Source organism: Pristiophorus japonicus, chromosome 2, assembly GCF_044704955.1.
Source record: "Pristiophorus japonicus isolate sPriJap1 chromosome 2, sPriJap1.hap1, whole genome shotgun sequence".
Lineage (NCBI taxonomy): Eukaryota > Metazoa > Chordata > Chondrichthyes > Pristiophoridae > Pristiophorus > Pristiophorus japonicus.
Genome location: NC_091978.1, coordinates 17,441,978 through 17,459,537, shown reverse-complemented (window position 1 = coordinate 17,459,537; position 17,560 = coordinate 17,441,978). Strand labels below are relative to the sequence as shown.

General features: G+C 48.2%; 1 protein-coding gene across 3 annotated transcripts in view; it reads left to right on the top strand.

Annotated features, from left to right (window-relative positions):
• Positions 1-17,560, top strand: part of LOC139236054 (dedicator of cytokinesis protein 2-like) — a 1,544,097-nt gene that overhangs the window by 431,815 nt on the left and 1,094,722 nt on the right. For all 3 annotated transcript variants that reach the window (XM_070866795.1, XM_070866794.1, XM_070866796.1), the window contains one exon: positions 2,565-2,662. In XM_070866795.1, the coding sequence (XP_070722896.1) occupies positions 2,565-2,662 (98 nt within the window). The remainder of the gene's footprint in view (positions 1-2,564; positions 2,663-17,560) is intronic.

Below are 17,560 nucleotides of genomic sequence, written 5' to 3'. Positions count from 1 at the left end.
CATTCTTTGCGCAGACCATGTACTGCTCGTTCTCCATTCCACGATTGGCAATGGCTCCATCAGTCCTTTTGGCCCTACTCTCTGGATCCATACACAAGGGCGGATATTACTACAGCCCTGTAGACAATGAGCTTGATGGTAAATTTGAGGGCCTGGTCTTCAAACCCTCTTTTCCTCAGGTGGCCGAAGGCTGCACTGGCGCACTGGAGGCGGTGTTGAACCACCGCATCAATGTCTGCTTTTGTTGACAAGAGGCTCCCGAGGTATGGGAAATGGTCCACGTTGTCGAGGGATGCGCCGTGAATCTTGATGACTGGGGGGGGGGGGGGGCAGTGCTGTGCGCCGAGGACAGGATGGGGGAGGACCTTTGTCTTACTAATGTTTAGCGTAAGGCCCATGCTTTCATATACCTCGGTGAATACATCGGCTATATCCTGGAGTTCAGCCTCAGAATGTGCGCAGACGCAGGTGTCGTCCGCGTACTGTAGCTCAATGACAGAGATTAGGATGATCCTGGACCTGGCCTGGAGGCAGCGTAGGTTAAACAGCTTCCCACTGGTTCTGTGGTTTAGTTCCACTCCAGCGGGGAGCTTGTTGGCTGTAAGGTGGAGCATGGCAGCGAGGATGTACAGAAGACACCTCAAGTCGCTGGAGATATATCACCAACGATGTCTCCGCAAGATCCTGCAAATCCCCTGGGAGGACAGGCGCATCAACATTAGTGTCCTCGTCCAGGCTAACATCCCCAGCATTGAAGCACTGACCATACTCGATCAGCTTCGCTGGGCAGACCACATGGTTCGCATGCCAGACACGAGACTCCCTAAGCAAATGCTTTATGCGGAGCTCCTTCACGGCAAACGTGGACAGCGGAAACGTTACAAGGACACCCTCAAAGCCTCCCTGGTAAAGTGCGACATCACCACTGACACCTGGGAGTCCCTGGCCGAAGACTACCCTAGGTGGAGAAAGTGCAGCCAGGAGGGCGTTGAGCTCTTCGAATCTCCTCGCCGAGAGCATGAAGAGGTCAAGTGCAGGCAGCGGAAGGAGCATGTCGCAAACCAGTCCCACCTAACCCTTCCCTCCATGAATGTCTGTCCCACCTGTAACATGGTCTGTGGCTCTCGTATTGGACAGTTCAGCCACCAAAAAACTCACTTCAGGAGTGGAAGCAAGTCTTCCTCGATTCCGAGAGACTGCCTATGATGATAGCTCTCTGGAATTATTCCCTCAGTTCATCCATCTTGTCACTGGGTTCTGTTCTTAAACTAATTTTTATACCTTACTCAACTATGATTTATCAAATCCTGCCTAATTTGCTATTTTACTGCATCATCATCATCATGCCCACCTTTGGCTCGTTTGCTGTGAAGGAGCTCCGAGTAGAGCACTTGCTTTGGGAGTCTCGTGTCTGGTATGCGTACTATGTGACCTGCCCGGCGGAACTGATCGAGTGCGGTCAGTGCTTCAATGCTGGGGATGTTGGCCTTGATGAGGACGCTGATGTTGGTGCGCCTGTCCTCCCAGGGGATTTGTAGGATCTTGCGGAGACATCGTTGGTCATATTTCTCCAGTGACTTGAGGTGTCTGCTGTGCATGGTCCATGTCTCTGAGCCATACTACAGCCCTGTAGACCATGAGCTTGGTGGCAGTTTTGAGGGCTTGGTCTTCAAACACACTTTTCTCAGGCGGCCGAAGACTGCACTGGCGCACTGAAGGCGATGTTGGATCTCGTCGTCGATGCCTGCTCTTGTTGTTAGGAGGCTCCCGAGATATGGGAAGTAATCCACGGTGTCCAGGGCCGTGCCGTGGATCTTGATGACTGGGGGGCAGTGCTGTGCGGTGAGGACCGGCTGGTGGAGGACCTTTGTCTTCCGGATGTTTAGCGTAAGGCCCATGCTTTCATACGCCTCAGTAAATACGTCGACTATGTCCTGGAGTTCAGCCTCTGTATGTGCGCAGACGCAGGCGTCATCCGCGTACTGTAGCTCGACGACAGAGGTTGGGGTGGTCTTGGACCTGGCCTGGAGACGGCGCAAGTTGAACAGGTTCCCACTGGTTCTGTAGTTTAGTTCCACTCCAGTGGGGAGCTTGCTGACTGTGTTTAGACCCAATCCACGTCCGGACTGGGCTCAAACAGGACTGCTTCTCAATCTTTCTCGCCGCCATGCTCCACCTCACAGTCATTTTACTACAAATGGATTCATGAATGCCAATTTGGAATAAGATATTATGTCACATTTATGATATCGTCAAGTTATTTTGATTTAGCTCTTTTTCTATTTTTTTTCCAGAGCTAAAATAGTTTTTTTATATAAATGATAAATATAGGCGCTCATCTACATAATGAGACAATTGGATCAAATATGCCTTTGCCCTGAATGGGATGTAATCATACATTCGAAAGCCCTTTAATGCTATGTTCTATTCGACAGGTGGTACATTTCTAAGATGATTATAGCCCCGTGGTGTTTTTTTTCCATTAGGCCAGTGTTCAGAGCAGTAAGGTTTAATTTACCAGCCTGCATAAAATTATAACCTGCGATTTTTTTTTTTCTATTCAGTGGACCTCTTGGGCTTGTTGAAATGGCGTTCCAACATCGGTGCCCTAAACGAGAATCTGAAAAAACTGATGAAGGTAGACGGAGGGGAAGTCGTCAAGGTAAGGATCGAATGTGGTTGGTTTGTTTGTAGTTTCACAAGTATTCACTGAGATGAGAAAGAAAAGAAGAAACATTTGCATTTATATAGTGTCCTTCACGACCTGAGGATGTCCCGAAACACTTTAAAGCCAATGAAGTAATTTTGAAGTCCCGTATTAATGTAGGAAACGTGGCTGCCAATTTGCACACAGCAAGCTCCCACAGATAGCAATGTGACAGAAGGAGATTTATCTACATAGAAATATAGAAATTTACAGAGCAGAAGGAGGCCATTTCGGCCCAGAGTGTCCCGCCGGCCGACAAACAGCCCTGAAGGTTACACATAAACCTATGAACAATGAACAAAGAACAATGATGGAAAGGTGAATAACACCCAGCCCAACCAGTCCTCCCCATACAACTGCGACACCCCTTACACTTAAACATTCTACACTCCACCCCAACCGGAGCCATGTGATCTGGGAGAGGCAAAATCCAGGTTAAAAACCCAGGCCAATTGGGGGGAAAACAAATCTGGGAAAATTCCTCTCCGACCCATCTAGGCGATCGAAACTATTCCAGGAGATCACCCTGGCCGTATTCAATTCCCTGCAGTGCTTACCATCGTATCTGATACGCTCATAATAAAGGATGAAACTTGAGTACTGTGAGCAATGAGTAAGTGTGACCTTAGCTCCTTTAATAAGACTCCAGAACGCAGGTACCTCATGGATAGTCTGCTTATATACAGGGATGCTGGAATCTTCGGACTCCAACAGGTAGGCCCTCTGGTGGTGGTGTGATACAGGTTACCAAGGGTTACATACATAACATCACTCCCTCCAAAGTTAATCATGCACTTATTTACAAGGTGAGACGATCTGGGGCTTTTCGCTCCCTTGTCAATCGTCTCGGTACAAATGCGGGTGTGGATGAGTTGGTTAGTTTTTTACTGGGCTGCTGGGCAGCCGGCTTTGCCGGGCTGCTGGGGATGGTGAGTTCGGCTTCGTGGTCAAAGTTGGAGGGTCAAAGTTGGTGATGTCTTCATCGGGTTATTCGTAGCTATTGGTGAACCGCAATTTGATTTGGTCCAAATGTTTTCTGCACGTTAGTCCATTGGCCATTTTGACCTTAAACACCCTTCTCCTTTCTTTGGCTATGACCGTGTCAATGAACCATTTGGGACCATGTCCATAATTGAGTACAAACACAGGATCATTGACCTCAATATCGCGTGACAAATTTGCGCGGTCATGGTACATCCTTTGTTGATGCCGCTTGCCCTCCACGTGATCATGGAGATAGAAACATAGAAACATAGAAAATAGGTGCAGGAGTAGGCCATTCGGCCCTTCTAGCCTGCACCGCCATTCAATGAGTTCATGGCTGAACATGCAACTTCAGTACCCCATTCCTGCTTTCTCACCATACCCCTTGATTCCCCTAGTAGTAAGGACTTCATCTAACTCCTTTTTGAATATATTTAGTGAATTGGCCTCAACAACTTTCTGTGGTAGAGAATTCCACAGGTTCACCACTCTCTGGGTGAAGAAATTCCTCCTCATCTCGGTCCTAAATGGCTTCCCCCTTATCCTTAGACTGTGTCCCCTGGTTCTGGACTTCCCCAACATTGGGAACATTCTTCCTGCATCTAACCTGTCTAACCCCGTCAGAATTTTAAACGTTTCTATGAGGTCGCCTCTCATTCTTCTGAACTCCAGTGAATACAAGCCCAGTTGATCCAGTCTTTCTTGATAGGTCAGTCCCGCCATCCCGGGAATCAGTCTGGTGAACCTTCGCTGCACTCCCTCAATAGCAAGAATGTCCTTCCTCAGGTTAGGAGACCAAAACTGTACACAATACTCCAGGTGTGGCCTCACCAAGGCCCTGTACAATTGTAGCAACACCTCCCTGCCCTTGTACTCAAATCCCCTCGCTATGAAGGCCAACATGCCATTTGCTTTCTTAGATCAGGGTGGACAAGAGAGAGCCTTATTTTGAGTGCCCTTTTCATGAGCAGCTCGGCTGGGGGAACCCCGGTGAGCGAGTGGGGTCTGGTGTGGTAGCTGAGCACCACTCAGCACACACGGGTCTGCAGGGAGCCTTCCGACACGCATTTCAAGCTTTGCTTGATGGTCTGAACTGCTCATTCTGCCTGGCTGTTGGATGCGGGCTTGAACGAGGCAGATGTGACATGCTTGATCCCGTTGCAGGTCATGAATTCCTTGAATTAGTACTGGTGAAACATGGGCCATTGTCACTGACTAGGACATCAGGCAGGCCGTGTGTGGCAAATATGGCTCGTAGGCTTTCGATGGTGGTCGTGGATGTGCTTACAGATATTATTACATAATCAATCCATTTTGAATAAGCATCCACGACAACCAAGAACATTTTGCCTAGAAATGGGCCCGCATAGTCCACGTGGATCCTCGGCCACGGTTTGGAGGGCCAAGACCACAAACATAGCAGTGCCTCTCTGGGTGCATTGCTCAGCTGAGAGCAAGTGTTGCACTGGCGCACGCATGACTCTAAATCTGAGTCGATGCCGGGCCACCACACATGGGATCTGGCTATGGCTTTCATCATTACAATGCCTGGGTGGGTGCTGTGTAGGTCACAAATGAACATTTCTCTGCCCTCCTTGGGCAAGACCACGCGATTACCCCACAACAGACAGTCTTTGCGCCTGTGGTACGGCTTAATCGCCTATTGCATTTCCGCTGGGACACTGGACCAGCTCCCATGGAGGACACAGTTTTTTTACCAAGGACAGTAAAGGATCCTGGCTGGCCCCGGTCCTGATCTGGTGGGCCGTAACGGGTGACTTTCGTTTTTGAATGCATTCATTACCATGAGCAAGTCCGCAGACTGTGCCATAGTGGTGGGCAATGGTAGCCGACTGAGAACATCAGTGCAGATCTCTGTGCCCGTCTGTGGCGGATTACATAGTTGTATGCCAACAGAGTGAGCGCCCATCTTTGGATGTGGGCAGAGGCATTGGTGTTAATCCCTTTGCTCTCAGAGAATAGCGATATGAGCGACTTGTGGTCAGTTTCAAGCTCAAACTTGAGGCCAAACAAGTATTGGTGCATTTTTTCATCCCGTAAACGTACGCCAGAGGCTCTTTTTCAATCATGCTGCAGCCCCTTTCGGCCTTGGACAAACTCCTGGATGCATAAGCGACCTGTTGCAAAATTCCCGATTCATTAGCCTGTTGTAACATACACCGGACCCCGTATGACGACGCATCGCAAGCTAGCACTAATCGTTTACATGGGTTATACAGGGCAAGCTGTTTGTTTGAACACAACAGATTTCTGGCTTTCTCAAAGGCAGCCTCTTGTGATTTTCCCCCTACCCAGTCGTCTCCCTTGCGCAGTAGCACATGTAGGGGTTCTAGCAGGGTGCTTAACCCGGGTAGGAAATTACCAAAATGTTTGAGGAGTCCCAGGAACGACCGCAGCTCCGTCACTTTCTGTGGTCGCGGTGCGTTCTTGATGGCCTCCGACTTGGCGTCAGTGGGTCTGATGCCGTCTGCTGCGATTCTTCTTCCCAAGAACTTGACGTCCTGTGCCAGGAAAACACACTTCGAGCATTTCAACCTGAGTCCCACGGGATCCAACCAACTAAGAACCTCTTCCCGATTCTTCAAGTGCTCAATGGTGTCCCGACCTGTAACCAGTATGTCGTCCTGGAAAACCACGGTGCGAAGGATCGACTTTAGCAGGCTCTCCATGTTCCATTGAAAGATTGCCGCGGCTGACCGAATCCCAAACGGGCATCTGTTATAGATAAACAGACCTTTGTGCGTGTTGATGCAGGTGAAGCCTTTCGAAGATTCCTCCAGCTCCTGAGTCATGTGGGCCGAGGTCAGGTCCAACTTGGTGAATGTCTTCCTTCCAGCCAGCGTCGCAAATAGGTCGCCTGCCTTGGATAGCGGGTACTGGCCCTGTAGCGAAAAACAGTTAATCGTTACTTTATAGTCCCCACAAATTCTGACCGTGACGTCACCTTTAAGTACCGGGACAATTGGACTGGCCCATTTGTTGAACTCCACCGGGGCGATGATGCCTTCTCGCTGCAGTCTGTCCAGCTCAATTTCCACTTTCTCACGCATCATTAATGGTAACGCCCGTGCCTTGTGGTGGGTGGGTCGCATACCAGGAACCAAATGGATCTGCACTTTCGCCCCCGAGAAGCTTCCAATACCTGGCTTGAACAACGATGGAAATCTGCTCAGAATCGACAGATGAAAGCCCTCGGATGTCGTCCCAGTTCTAGCGGATTTTTCCCAGCCAGCTTCTGCCAAATAGTGTGGGGCCATCCCCTGGCACAATCCACAGTGGGAGTTCGAGCACTGCTCCATCATAGGAGACTTTGACTTCTGCACTGCCAATTACAGGGATCAGTTCCTTGATGTAAGTTCTTAGCTTGGTGTGAATGGGGCTGAGCTTGGGCCTGCGTGCCTTGTTGCACCACAGCCTGTCGAAGGCCTTTTTGCTCATTATAGACTGACTCGCACCCGTGTCCAGTTCCATGGATACTGGAATTTCGTTCAGTTTAACTTTCAACATTATTGGTGGACATTTCGTGGTGAAGGTGTGTACCCCGTACACTTCTGCCTGCTCGGTTCAAGTCTCCAAATCAGCCTGATCCACAGTGGATCGATCTTCCTCTGCAACGTGGTGGTTTGCAGGATTTGCAGGGTTTGCAGCTCGCCTGCACACTAGCTGCAGGTGTCCCATTGTTCTGCAGCCATTGCACGCATAGTGCTTGAAGCGGCATTGATGGGCCTGATGATCACCTCCACACGCCAACAAGGTGTTAACTGCGTCGCATTAACGATTGATTGAACGTACACGCCGGCTGCTGCACGACCTCAGATGGGTCATCTGAGGTCATGCAACAGCCTGCGTGTACATTCTGCCATGTATATTCCTGCTAGAAAACAACATTACTTTATGCACAGTACTGGCCGAAACCTCTTTAAGCTGCGAAATTTGTTTGGTGTTGTCACTGGTGGACATAAATGCCTGGGCTATTGTTATGGCTTTGCTCAGATTCGGAGTTTCAACAGTCAATAGTTTGCGAAGGATTACCTCATGGCCAATGCCAAGCACAAAAAAGTCAGCATTTGTTCTCGGAATCCATAAAATTGCAATGTCCTGCGAGGCGCCTTAGTTCGACGACGTAGCTCACCACTTCCTGGCCCTCCAACCATTGACACGTGTAGAACCGATCCCTCGCCATCAAAACGCTTTCTTTAGGATTTAGGTGCTCCCAGACCAGCGTACACAATTCTTCATAGGATTTAGTTGTTGGTTTTACCGGAGCTAGAAGATTCTTCATGAGGCTATAGGTTGTTGTCCCACAGACGGTAAGGAGGATCGCCCTTCGTTTGGCAGCATTCTCATCCAGCTCGTTGGCCACGAAGTATTGGTCAAGTCGCTCCACGAAGGCCTCCCAATTGTCCCCTTCTGAGAACTTCTCCAGGATACCAACTGTTCTTTGCATTTTCGCACGGTTGTTCGTTATCTCGTCGCCAATTGATACGCTCATAATAAAAGATGAAACTGAGTACTGTGAGCAATGAGTAAGTATGACCTTAACTCCTTTAATAAGACTCCAGAGTGCAGGTACCTCGTGGGTGGTCTGCTTATATACAGTGCTCCCAAGGGATGCTGGGATCCCTTGGGACTCCAACAGGTAGGCCCTCTCCTTGTGGTGTGATATAGGTTACCAAGGGTTAAATACATAACAGTATCTGTGCCAGCCAACAACAGGTTATCCAGTCTAATCCCGATTACCAGCTCTAGGTCCGTAACCCTGCAGGTTACGGCACTTCAAGTGCCCATCCAAGCACTTTTTAAATGTGGTGAAGGTTTCTGCATCCATCATCCTTCCAGGCAGTAAGTTTCAGACCCCCATATCTAACTCATGCCATATCTGACCTGAGAGTACTTTTGATGATGACATAATGGGCCCAAGTTTCCACATGATTTGCGCCTGATTTTTAGGAGCAACTGGTGGAGAACGGCCTATCTTAGAAATTGCAATTCTCCACATTTTTTTTTCTGCAGTTTTAGTCAGGTAGAACAGTTCCACTTTGGAACAGAATTTTTTCTTCAAAAGGGGGCGTGTCCGGCCATTGACGCCTGATTTGAAAGTTTCCACAGTGAAAATGTACTCCAAACTAAAGTAGAATGGAGCAAGTGAAGATTTTTGTCGAACTGAAAAAACCTTGACTACACATTAAAAAATCAGGCGCAGGTTACAAATCAGGCGTCCAGAACGAGGTGGGGGGGGGGGGGAAGGGAAGTCATTAAATTCTATAATAAATCCTTATTTATACTTATACAAATAAATCCAACCTGAATAAACATTTATAAGCAAAGAAAAGATTAAATAAACCATCTTCCTACCTGTGTGAAAGTGCTTTCGGGACCGAAGGCTGAACGGGCCGGCCCGAGACTTCGGGCAGGGCCCGTCCCCAGCACCAGATTTACAGGTAGGTGGCGTTGGGTCGGGTTGGGTCGGGGAGGTTCAGTTCAGTTCAGTTCGGATCGGGGGGGGGGGGGGGGGGAGAGGGAGGGAGAGAGAGAGGAGGGAGAGAGGGAGAGAGAGAGGAGGGGGGGAGGGAGAGAGAGAGGAGGGGGGGAGGGAGGTCAGGTCGGATCCAGTCCGGGAGCGGGAGTCGGGTCGGGTCGGGTCGGGTCCAGTCGGGGAGGCGGGGAGCGGGAACAGGAGCGCGGGTCGGGTCGGGTCAGGTCCAGTCGTCGGGCGGGGGTGGCAGAGCAGGAACAGGAGCGCGGGTCGGGTCCAGTCGGGGGGGCGGGAGCGCGGGTCGGGTCCAGTCGGGGGGGCGGGAGCGCGGGTCGGGTCCAGTCGGGGGGGCGGGAGCGCAGGTCGGGTCCAGTCGGGGGGGCGGGAGCGCGGGTCGGGTCCAGTCGGGGGGGCGGGAGCGCAGGTCGGGTCGGGTCGGGTCGGGGGGGCGGGGGCGGAGTGGGAACAGGAGCTTGGGTCGGGTCGGGTCCAGTCGGAGAGCGGGAACAGGAGCTTGGGTCGGGTCGGGTCCAGTCGGGGAGCGGGAACAGGAGCTTGGGTCGGGTCGGGTCCAGTCGGAGAGCGGGAACAGGAGCTTGGGTCGGGTCGGGTCCAGTCGGGGAGCGGGAACAGGAGCTTGGGTCGGGTCGGGTCCAGTCGGGGAGCGGGAACAGGAGCTTGGGTCGGGTCGGGTCCAGTCGGGGAGCGGGAACAGGAGCTTGGGTCGGGTCGGGTCCAGTCGGAGAGCTGGAACAGGAGCTTGGGTCGGGTCGGGTCCAGTCGGAGAGCGGGAACAGGAGCTTGGGTCGGGTCGGGTCCAGTCGGAGAGCGGGAACAGGAGCTTGGGTCGGGTCGGGTCCAGTCGGAGAGCGGGAACAGGAGCTTGGGTCGGGTCGGGTCCAGTCGGGGAGCGGGAACGGGAGCACGGGTCGGGTCGGGTCCAGTCGGGAGGGGGGGAGCGGGTGTCGGGTCTGGTCCGGAGGCAGGGGGGGGGGAGGGGAGCGGGTGTCGGGTCTGGTCCGGTCCGGAGGCAGGGGGGCGGGGAGGGGAGCGGGTGTCGGGTCTGGTCCGGAGGCAGGGGGAGCGGGTGTCGGGTCCAGTCTGGGGGGGGGGGGAGCAGGAGCTGTCCGTGGGAGGAGCCTTATTCACGCAGCCCCAGTGAGGCCATTCAGCCAGGGCTAGGGGCTGCGTGCTTCGGGCCCCTCCCACACAGTTCGGTGCCTGGAGCTACTGCACTTGCGTGCCCACTGTAGCGCACATGTGCAGAGGTCCCGGCACTGTTTTCAGCGCAGGGACCTGGCTCCGCCCCCCACACAGCTCGTGCTGCGCTGCGCCGAGGGCCAGAGGACCTGCAAGGAGGTGGAGAATACCGATTTTTTTTTAGGCGCACTTTGTTGCGCGAAAAACGGGCGTCCAGGTCAGGACTGCGCCGTTCTAGGTGCGTGTGGAAACTTGGGCCCATTATTTCTATAGCGCCTTTTGCAACCTCAGGACGTCCCACTTCACAGCCAATAGAACTATTTTCCAAGTGTTGTAGTGTAGGAGGCTCAGAATCCACTTTGGTCACAGTGCCCACAAACAGCAATGTGATAATGACCAGATAATCTGTTTTTTAGTGATATTGAGGGATAAATATTGACCAGGACAATGGGGATAACTCCCCTGCTCTTCTTTAAAATAGTGCTGTGATATCTTCAAGAGCACACTTAACATACAGCCTGTACGATGGCTGCAAATCCAGAACTTCCTGTGGAAGCCTCCTTCCTGTCAGGTGACCTGACTGTTTATTAAACAGCACTAGCTGCAGTAACACAGTATGTCCACAGTGTGGAGCTACAGACATTACACTTCTCCCTCCTTAATGAAGAAGTCATTATAACAAACAATCATCATACATAACTTGCTTGGTTACACATAACAAAGGATTTTGCCATATTTACAAATCAAGTTTAACCACTTGTTTTATGTTTCGAAGAGGATACTTTCGCTCTCGAACAGAACCGTCCAAACATGGTGTCGAATTTAAACTCATTCGAGGCTGATCCTGAGGGAAGTTTTCTTCCAAGGGATACCCTTGATTTCCATTTGAACTCTCTCTCACTTCAGACTGTTTGTTTTCCTGACTCGGACTCAGACTTAAATTCTGACTTTCTCTTGGATTTGTTTCCAGTACATTGGATGTAGGATATGCTACTGGTGTATCAAAACTATCTGACAAGTCAGAAATAATTGAATCACTCCCATGTCTCTCGGTAAAATATGATCACTGTAAACAAACCTAATTTGTCCATTATCAAACATCTTGACCAAATATGTGCGAGGACCACATATCTTCACCATTCTTCCTGGTAGACACTTTAACCATTTATGGTGATGGTTCTTCACTCTCACCTTCTGGTTTAATTTCACACTTCTCTCTTTTACTCGACCTCTATCATGATTCTCTTTCTTTCTTAATTGTGTCTCTTCTACGGACTGTGCCAAGTTTGGCTTTAACAACGAGAATCTGGTTCATGGCTGTCATTTGAGAAACAACTGTGCTGGTGTTCTACCAGTAGTTGTGTGAGAAGTATTACGATACATTATTAGAAAATTAGCCAATTTGGGGTCCAATGACAACTGTGGTTTCTTTGGGCTTGGATCCAACATTTGTTTTATGAGGGCACGTTTTACAATTTGTACGGTGCGCTCTGCTGCACCATTCGCAGCAGGGTGGTACGGTGGAACCTTGGTATGTTTCACATCATTTTTACTCGTGAACTGTGCAAATTCTTCTGAACGAAATTGTGGTCCATTATCCAAAACAATTTCTTCTGGGAGGCCAAATGAAAATAATCTTCGCAAAATATCTAATGTTTTACTTGCTGTTATTTTCCACATTGGAAACACCTCAACCCACTTCGAATGGCTATAGAAACATAGAAAAATAGGTGCAGGAGTAGGCTATTCGGCCCTTTGAGCCTGCACTGCCATTCAATAAGATCATGGCTGATCATTCCTTCAGTATCCCTTTCCTGCTTTCTCTCCATACCCCTTAATCCCCTTAATCGTAAGAGCCATATCTAACTCCCTCTTGAATATATCCAGTGAACTGGCATCAACAAAACTCTGCAGCAGAGAATTCTACAGGTTAACAACTCTCTGAGTGAAGAAGTTTCTTCTCATCTCAGTCCTAAATGGCCTACCCCTTATCCTAAGACTATGTCCCCTGGTTCTGGACTTCCCCAACATCGGGAACATTCTTCCCACATCCAGTCCCTTCAGAATCTTATATGTTTCTATGAGATCCCCTCTCATCCTTCTAAACTCCAGTGAATAAAGGCCCAGTTGATCCAGTCTCTCCTCATATGACAGCCCAGCCATCCCTGGAATCAGTCTGATGAACCTTCGCTGCACTCCCTCAATAGCAAGAACGTCCTTCCTCAGACTAGGAGACCAAAACTGAAAACAATATTCCAGGTGAGGCCTCACTAAGGCCCTGTACAACTGCATTAAGACCTCCCTGCTCCTATATTCAAATCCCCTAGCTATGAAGGCCAACATACCATTTGCCTTCTTCACTGCCTGCTGTACCTGCATGCCCACTTTCAGTGACTGATGAACCATGACACCCAGGTCTCGTTGCAGCTCCCTTTTTCCTAGTCTGCCGCCATTCAGATAATATTCTGCCTTCGTGTTTTTGCCCCTAAAATGGATAACCTCACATTTATCCACATTATACTGCATCTGCCATGCATTTGCCCACACACCTAACCTGTCCAAGTCACCCTGCAGCCTCTTAGCATCCTCCTCACAGCTCACACCATCACTCAGTTTAGTGTCATCTGCAAACTTGGAGATATTACACTCAATACCTTCATCCAAATCGTTAATGTATATTGTAAAGAGCTGGGGTCCAAGCACTGAGCCCTGCGGCACCCTACTAGTCATGCCTGCCATTTTGAAAAGGACCCGTTTATCCCAACTCTCTGCTTCCTGTCTGCCAACCAGTTCTCTATTCACGTCAGTATATTACCCCCAATACCATGTGCTTTGACTTTGCACAAGAATCTCTTGTGCGATACCTTGTCAAAAGCCTTCTGAAAGTCCAAATACACCACATCCACTGGTTCTGCCTTGTCCACTCTGCTATTTACATCCTCAAAAGATTCCAGAAGATTCGTCAAGCATGATTTCCCTTTCATAAATCCATGCTGACTTGATCCGATCCTGTCACCGGTTTCCAAATGCACTGCTATTTCGTCCTTCATGATCAATTCCAACATTTTCTCCACTACTGATGTCAAGCTAACTGGTCTATAATTACCCATTTTCTCTCTCCCTCCTTTTTTAAAAAGTGGTGTTACATTAGCTACCCTCCAGTCCATGGGAACTGATCCAGAGTCGATAGACTATTAGAAAATGATCACCAATGCATCCACTATTTCCAGGGCAATGAACAGCAAAATCAATATGTAGCCATTGCCTCACCCTGGGAGGCCATTTCCATGGCTGTAGTCGTACTGATGGTGGTTGCTTGATTACCGATTGACATGTTGTATACTGACTTACGATGTACTCTATATCTTTATCAAGACCTGGCCACCATAAGTAACTGTGTGTAAAACTCTTGGTCAAGCACATTCCCAGGTGCTGGTCATGGAGGTCTCCTAATAAATTGGACCTGAATTTATTTGGTTTAACCACTCTTGCACCCCACATGATACAATCTTTATCGACTGATAATTTATTCCTATGAATGAAGATTGGATGAATATCTTTGTCTGTTACCTGGTTTGGCCATCCGTTTGCAATATAATTATACACCTTTGACATCACTGGGTCACATTTGGTTGCTCTACCAATCTCTTCAGCTGTGATTGGCAGTTCATCAATGTATGAAAAATAGAATACCTCTTCCCTATCGGGTGTAACTTGTGATGGGGAAGGCAATCTAGACATTGGATCAGCATTACTGTGATCAGCTGATCATCTGTATTCAATATTATATGTATATGCTGACAAAATCAAAGCCCAGCTCTGCATTCGGGCTTCAGCTAATGTTGGAACTGGGGACTTTCGATGGAGGATTGCTGACAGGTGCATATGTCTGTAACGAGAGTAAACTTACTACCATACAAGTATTTGTGGAACTTCTTGACCCCAAAAATTAATGCCAAAGCTTCCCTTTCGATTTGTGCATAATTGCACTCACTGTCACTGAGTATGCGTGAAGCAAAAACAATTGGTCTCTCCTCCCCACTATGTAATATATGAGAGATTACTGCCCCAACTCCATACGGAGAAGCATCACATGCTAGCTTGATCTCCTAGATACGTCACAGTGAACTAACATGGTGCTCTCGACAAATTCGCTTTTACACTCCTTGAATGCTGTATCGCATCCTTTTGACCACTTCCAATGGGTCTGTTTTTTCAAAAGTTCATTCAATGGATGTAATACTGTAGCCAAATTTGGTAGGAACTTCCCATAATAGTTCAAAAGACCCAAAAATGATTGAAGTTCAGTGACATTCTTGGGAGTGGGTGCATTTCTGATTGCATCCAGCTTTCCCTTGGTTGGATGTAAACCATCTTTGTCTACTCTGTACCCTAAGTACTCCACTGAGTTTTTAAATAACTCACTTGCGAGTAGACACTCGTACTCTGTGCTTCTCTAGCTATTGGAGGACTTCATTCAATATGTTATTATGAATTTGCCTATTTGGTGCTGAAATTAATATGTCATCTAAATAACATACTACTCATTCAACACCTTGCAAAATCTGGTTCATCACCCCTTGGAATATGGCAGGGACGGAAGACACACTAAACGGTAGCCTATTAAATTGATATAGGCCTAGATGAGTATTTATAGTCAAACATGACTTGGACTCCTCATCTCGTTCAAGCTGTAAGTAGGCATTCGTAAGATCCAACTTTGAGAAGATCTGACCTCCTGTCAGTGTTGTGAACAAATCTTCTATATTTGGAAATGTATTGGGGACATTACCCTCTAGAACCTGGTTTATGGTTACTTTATAATCACCACAAAATCTTACCTTACCATCGGACTTAGATACAACAACAATGGGTATAGCCCAATTACATTGATCTATCTTACAGATAATGTTCTCAGTCTCTAGTCTTTTGAGTTCTTGCTCAACTTTCTCCTTGAGTGCATTTGGTATGGAACGTGGCTTGCAGTAAACCGATCTAGCATCCTTCTGTACCCTGACATTTGCCTTGAAGCCTTGGATCGGACTGCCCGTTTCGCAGAACACCTTCGGATAATTCTTGATGACATCATCCTTTGACGCAAATCTCGTTTCAACATGAAAAATCTCACTCCAATCCAGCTTCAGTGATCAAACCAATTTCTTCCTAGTAAGGCAGGCTTGTCTCCTGCCACTATATTAGAGGCAAGCTCTGAACTTGATCCTTGTATTTCACTGTTACGGTGATACGACCTACCACAGGAATGTCCTCTCTGGAGTAGCCTCGCGGCTCTATCTTGGCTTTCTCCAATGGGAAGTAACGCAATTTGTTGGGATATAGCGACTCCGGTACTACACTCACGGATGCACCAGTGTCGATTTCCATTGGTATCTTGAATCCCACAACATCTATGTGGATTATGATACTTTTCGAATTGCTGTTAGTTAACCTCGTGCTCCTGATGACGTTTTACTCTAACATCTCCTCGTCCTGTTTTTGTCCTTCCATGCTATGTAGTCTCTGGGTATTTTTACCTGTAGCTTTGAAAGCTGGTTTACACTTCAGTCGGTATGCCTTCGCGAGATGCCCAGTTTTCCTGCAGATGAAACACTCTGCCTTAACATATGGACAACTTTGAGCAATGTGTTGTCCCAGGCACCGATAGCAGGACGTCAATGCTCCGTTCCCATTTCCAGTTTCTGAGACTTCGGGGTCCCACCGCCTTTTACTTTGAACCTGCAGGCGATTCACCTCGGTTGTCTGATGAGTGAAATTAGTATGGAATTCTTGGGAATATTAGTCGACCAAGCTCATCAACCTAGCTGTCTGACAAGCTACATCAAAAGTCAAGGTCAACAACTTTCTTCTGATCGCATCATTTTTCATCACACACAAAGCGGACTCGCAATGCTCGGTTCTGATAATCTCCGAAATTACAATGAATCAATAGCTTTTTTAATGCTACAATGTATTCATTGATATTTTCTTCGGCCTTCTGATTTCGTATTCTGAAATGATAACTTTCAGCAATTTCTAACGGAACGGGGCTGTAATATTGTTCAATCTGTTTCCGCATTGTATCCTTTGGCTTGTCAGGCACAAGCAAATTTATCAGCGTTTCATACAACTCGGGCCCAGCCTCAGTTAAGAATATAGCTCTTTTTCGTTCCAACACCGCCCGGTTCTGGTTTCCATCATCGGGAATTTCGATTATATTATTTGCAGTGAAAAACGTTTCTAGTCGATCCACATATGCTCTGAAACTTTTCTGGTCCTGTTGAAATGTCCCCACATGTCCTATGACTCCCATGGGCGCAGCCATTTTGACTCTGGCAGTTTACCAAGTATGCTTGTAATTTACCTCGAATTTATAGTTGTTTTTAAAAACAGAAGCTCTCAAAGTCTCTCTGTTGGCTGGCTGAATCCTTCACCAACAAAAATTTCAGCTTTGTATTATCTGATTACATCTCCATTCTGGTCGCCAGTGTGATATCTTCAAGAGGACACTTAACACACAGCCTGTACGATGACTGCAGGTCCGGAACTTCCTGTGGAAGCCTCCTTCCTGTCAGGTGACCTGACTGTTTATTAAACAGCACTAGCTGCAGTAACACAGTACATCCACAGTGTGGAGCTACATACATTACAAATGTCATGGAATCTTTTACGTCCACCTGAGAGAGCTTTGGTTTAACGTCTCATCCTAAAGGCCCCACTCCACATGCTTGAGCGCAGAATCTAGGCTGATACTCCAGTGCAGTGCTGAGAGAATGCTGCACTGATGGAGGTGCTGACTTTCGGATGTGATGTTAAACCGAGGCCTCAACTGCCCTCTCAAGTGGATTTGAAAGGTCCCACGGCACTATTTCGAAGAACAGTCAGCGAGTTCTCTCCGGTGTCCTGGTCAATATTTATCCCTCAACCGACAACACTAAAAACGGATTATCTGCTCATTATCACATTGCCGTTTGTGCAAGCTTGTGCGCAAATTTGCTGCCGCATTTCCTACAACAGTGACTACACTTCAAGTGTACTTCATTGGCTGTAAAGCACTTTGAGACATCCTGAGGTGAACGGCGCTATATAAATGCAACTTCTTGCTTTCTTTTGGTGAATAAAGGATGCAGGATTGCTGCTCAAAACAATACGTAAATGTTTAACTATTGTTCACTGTA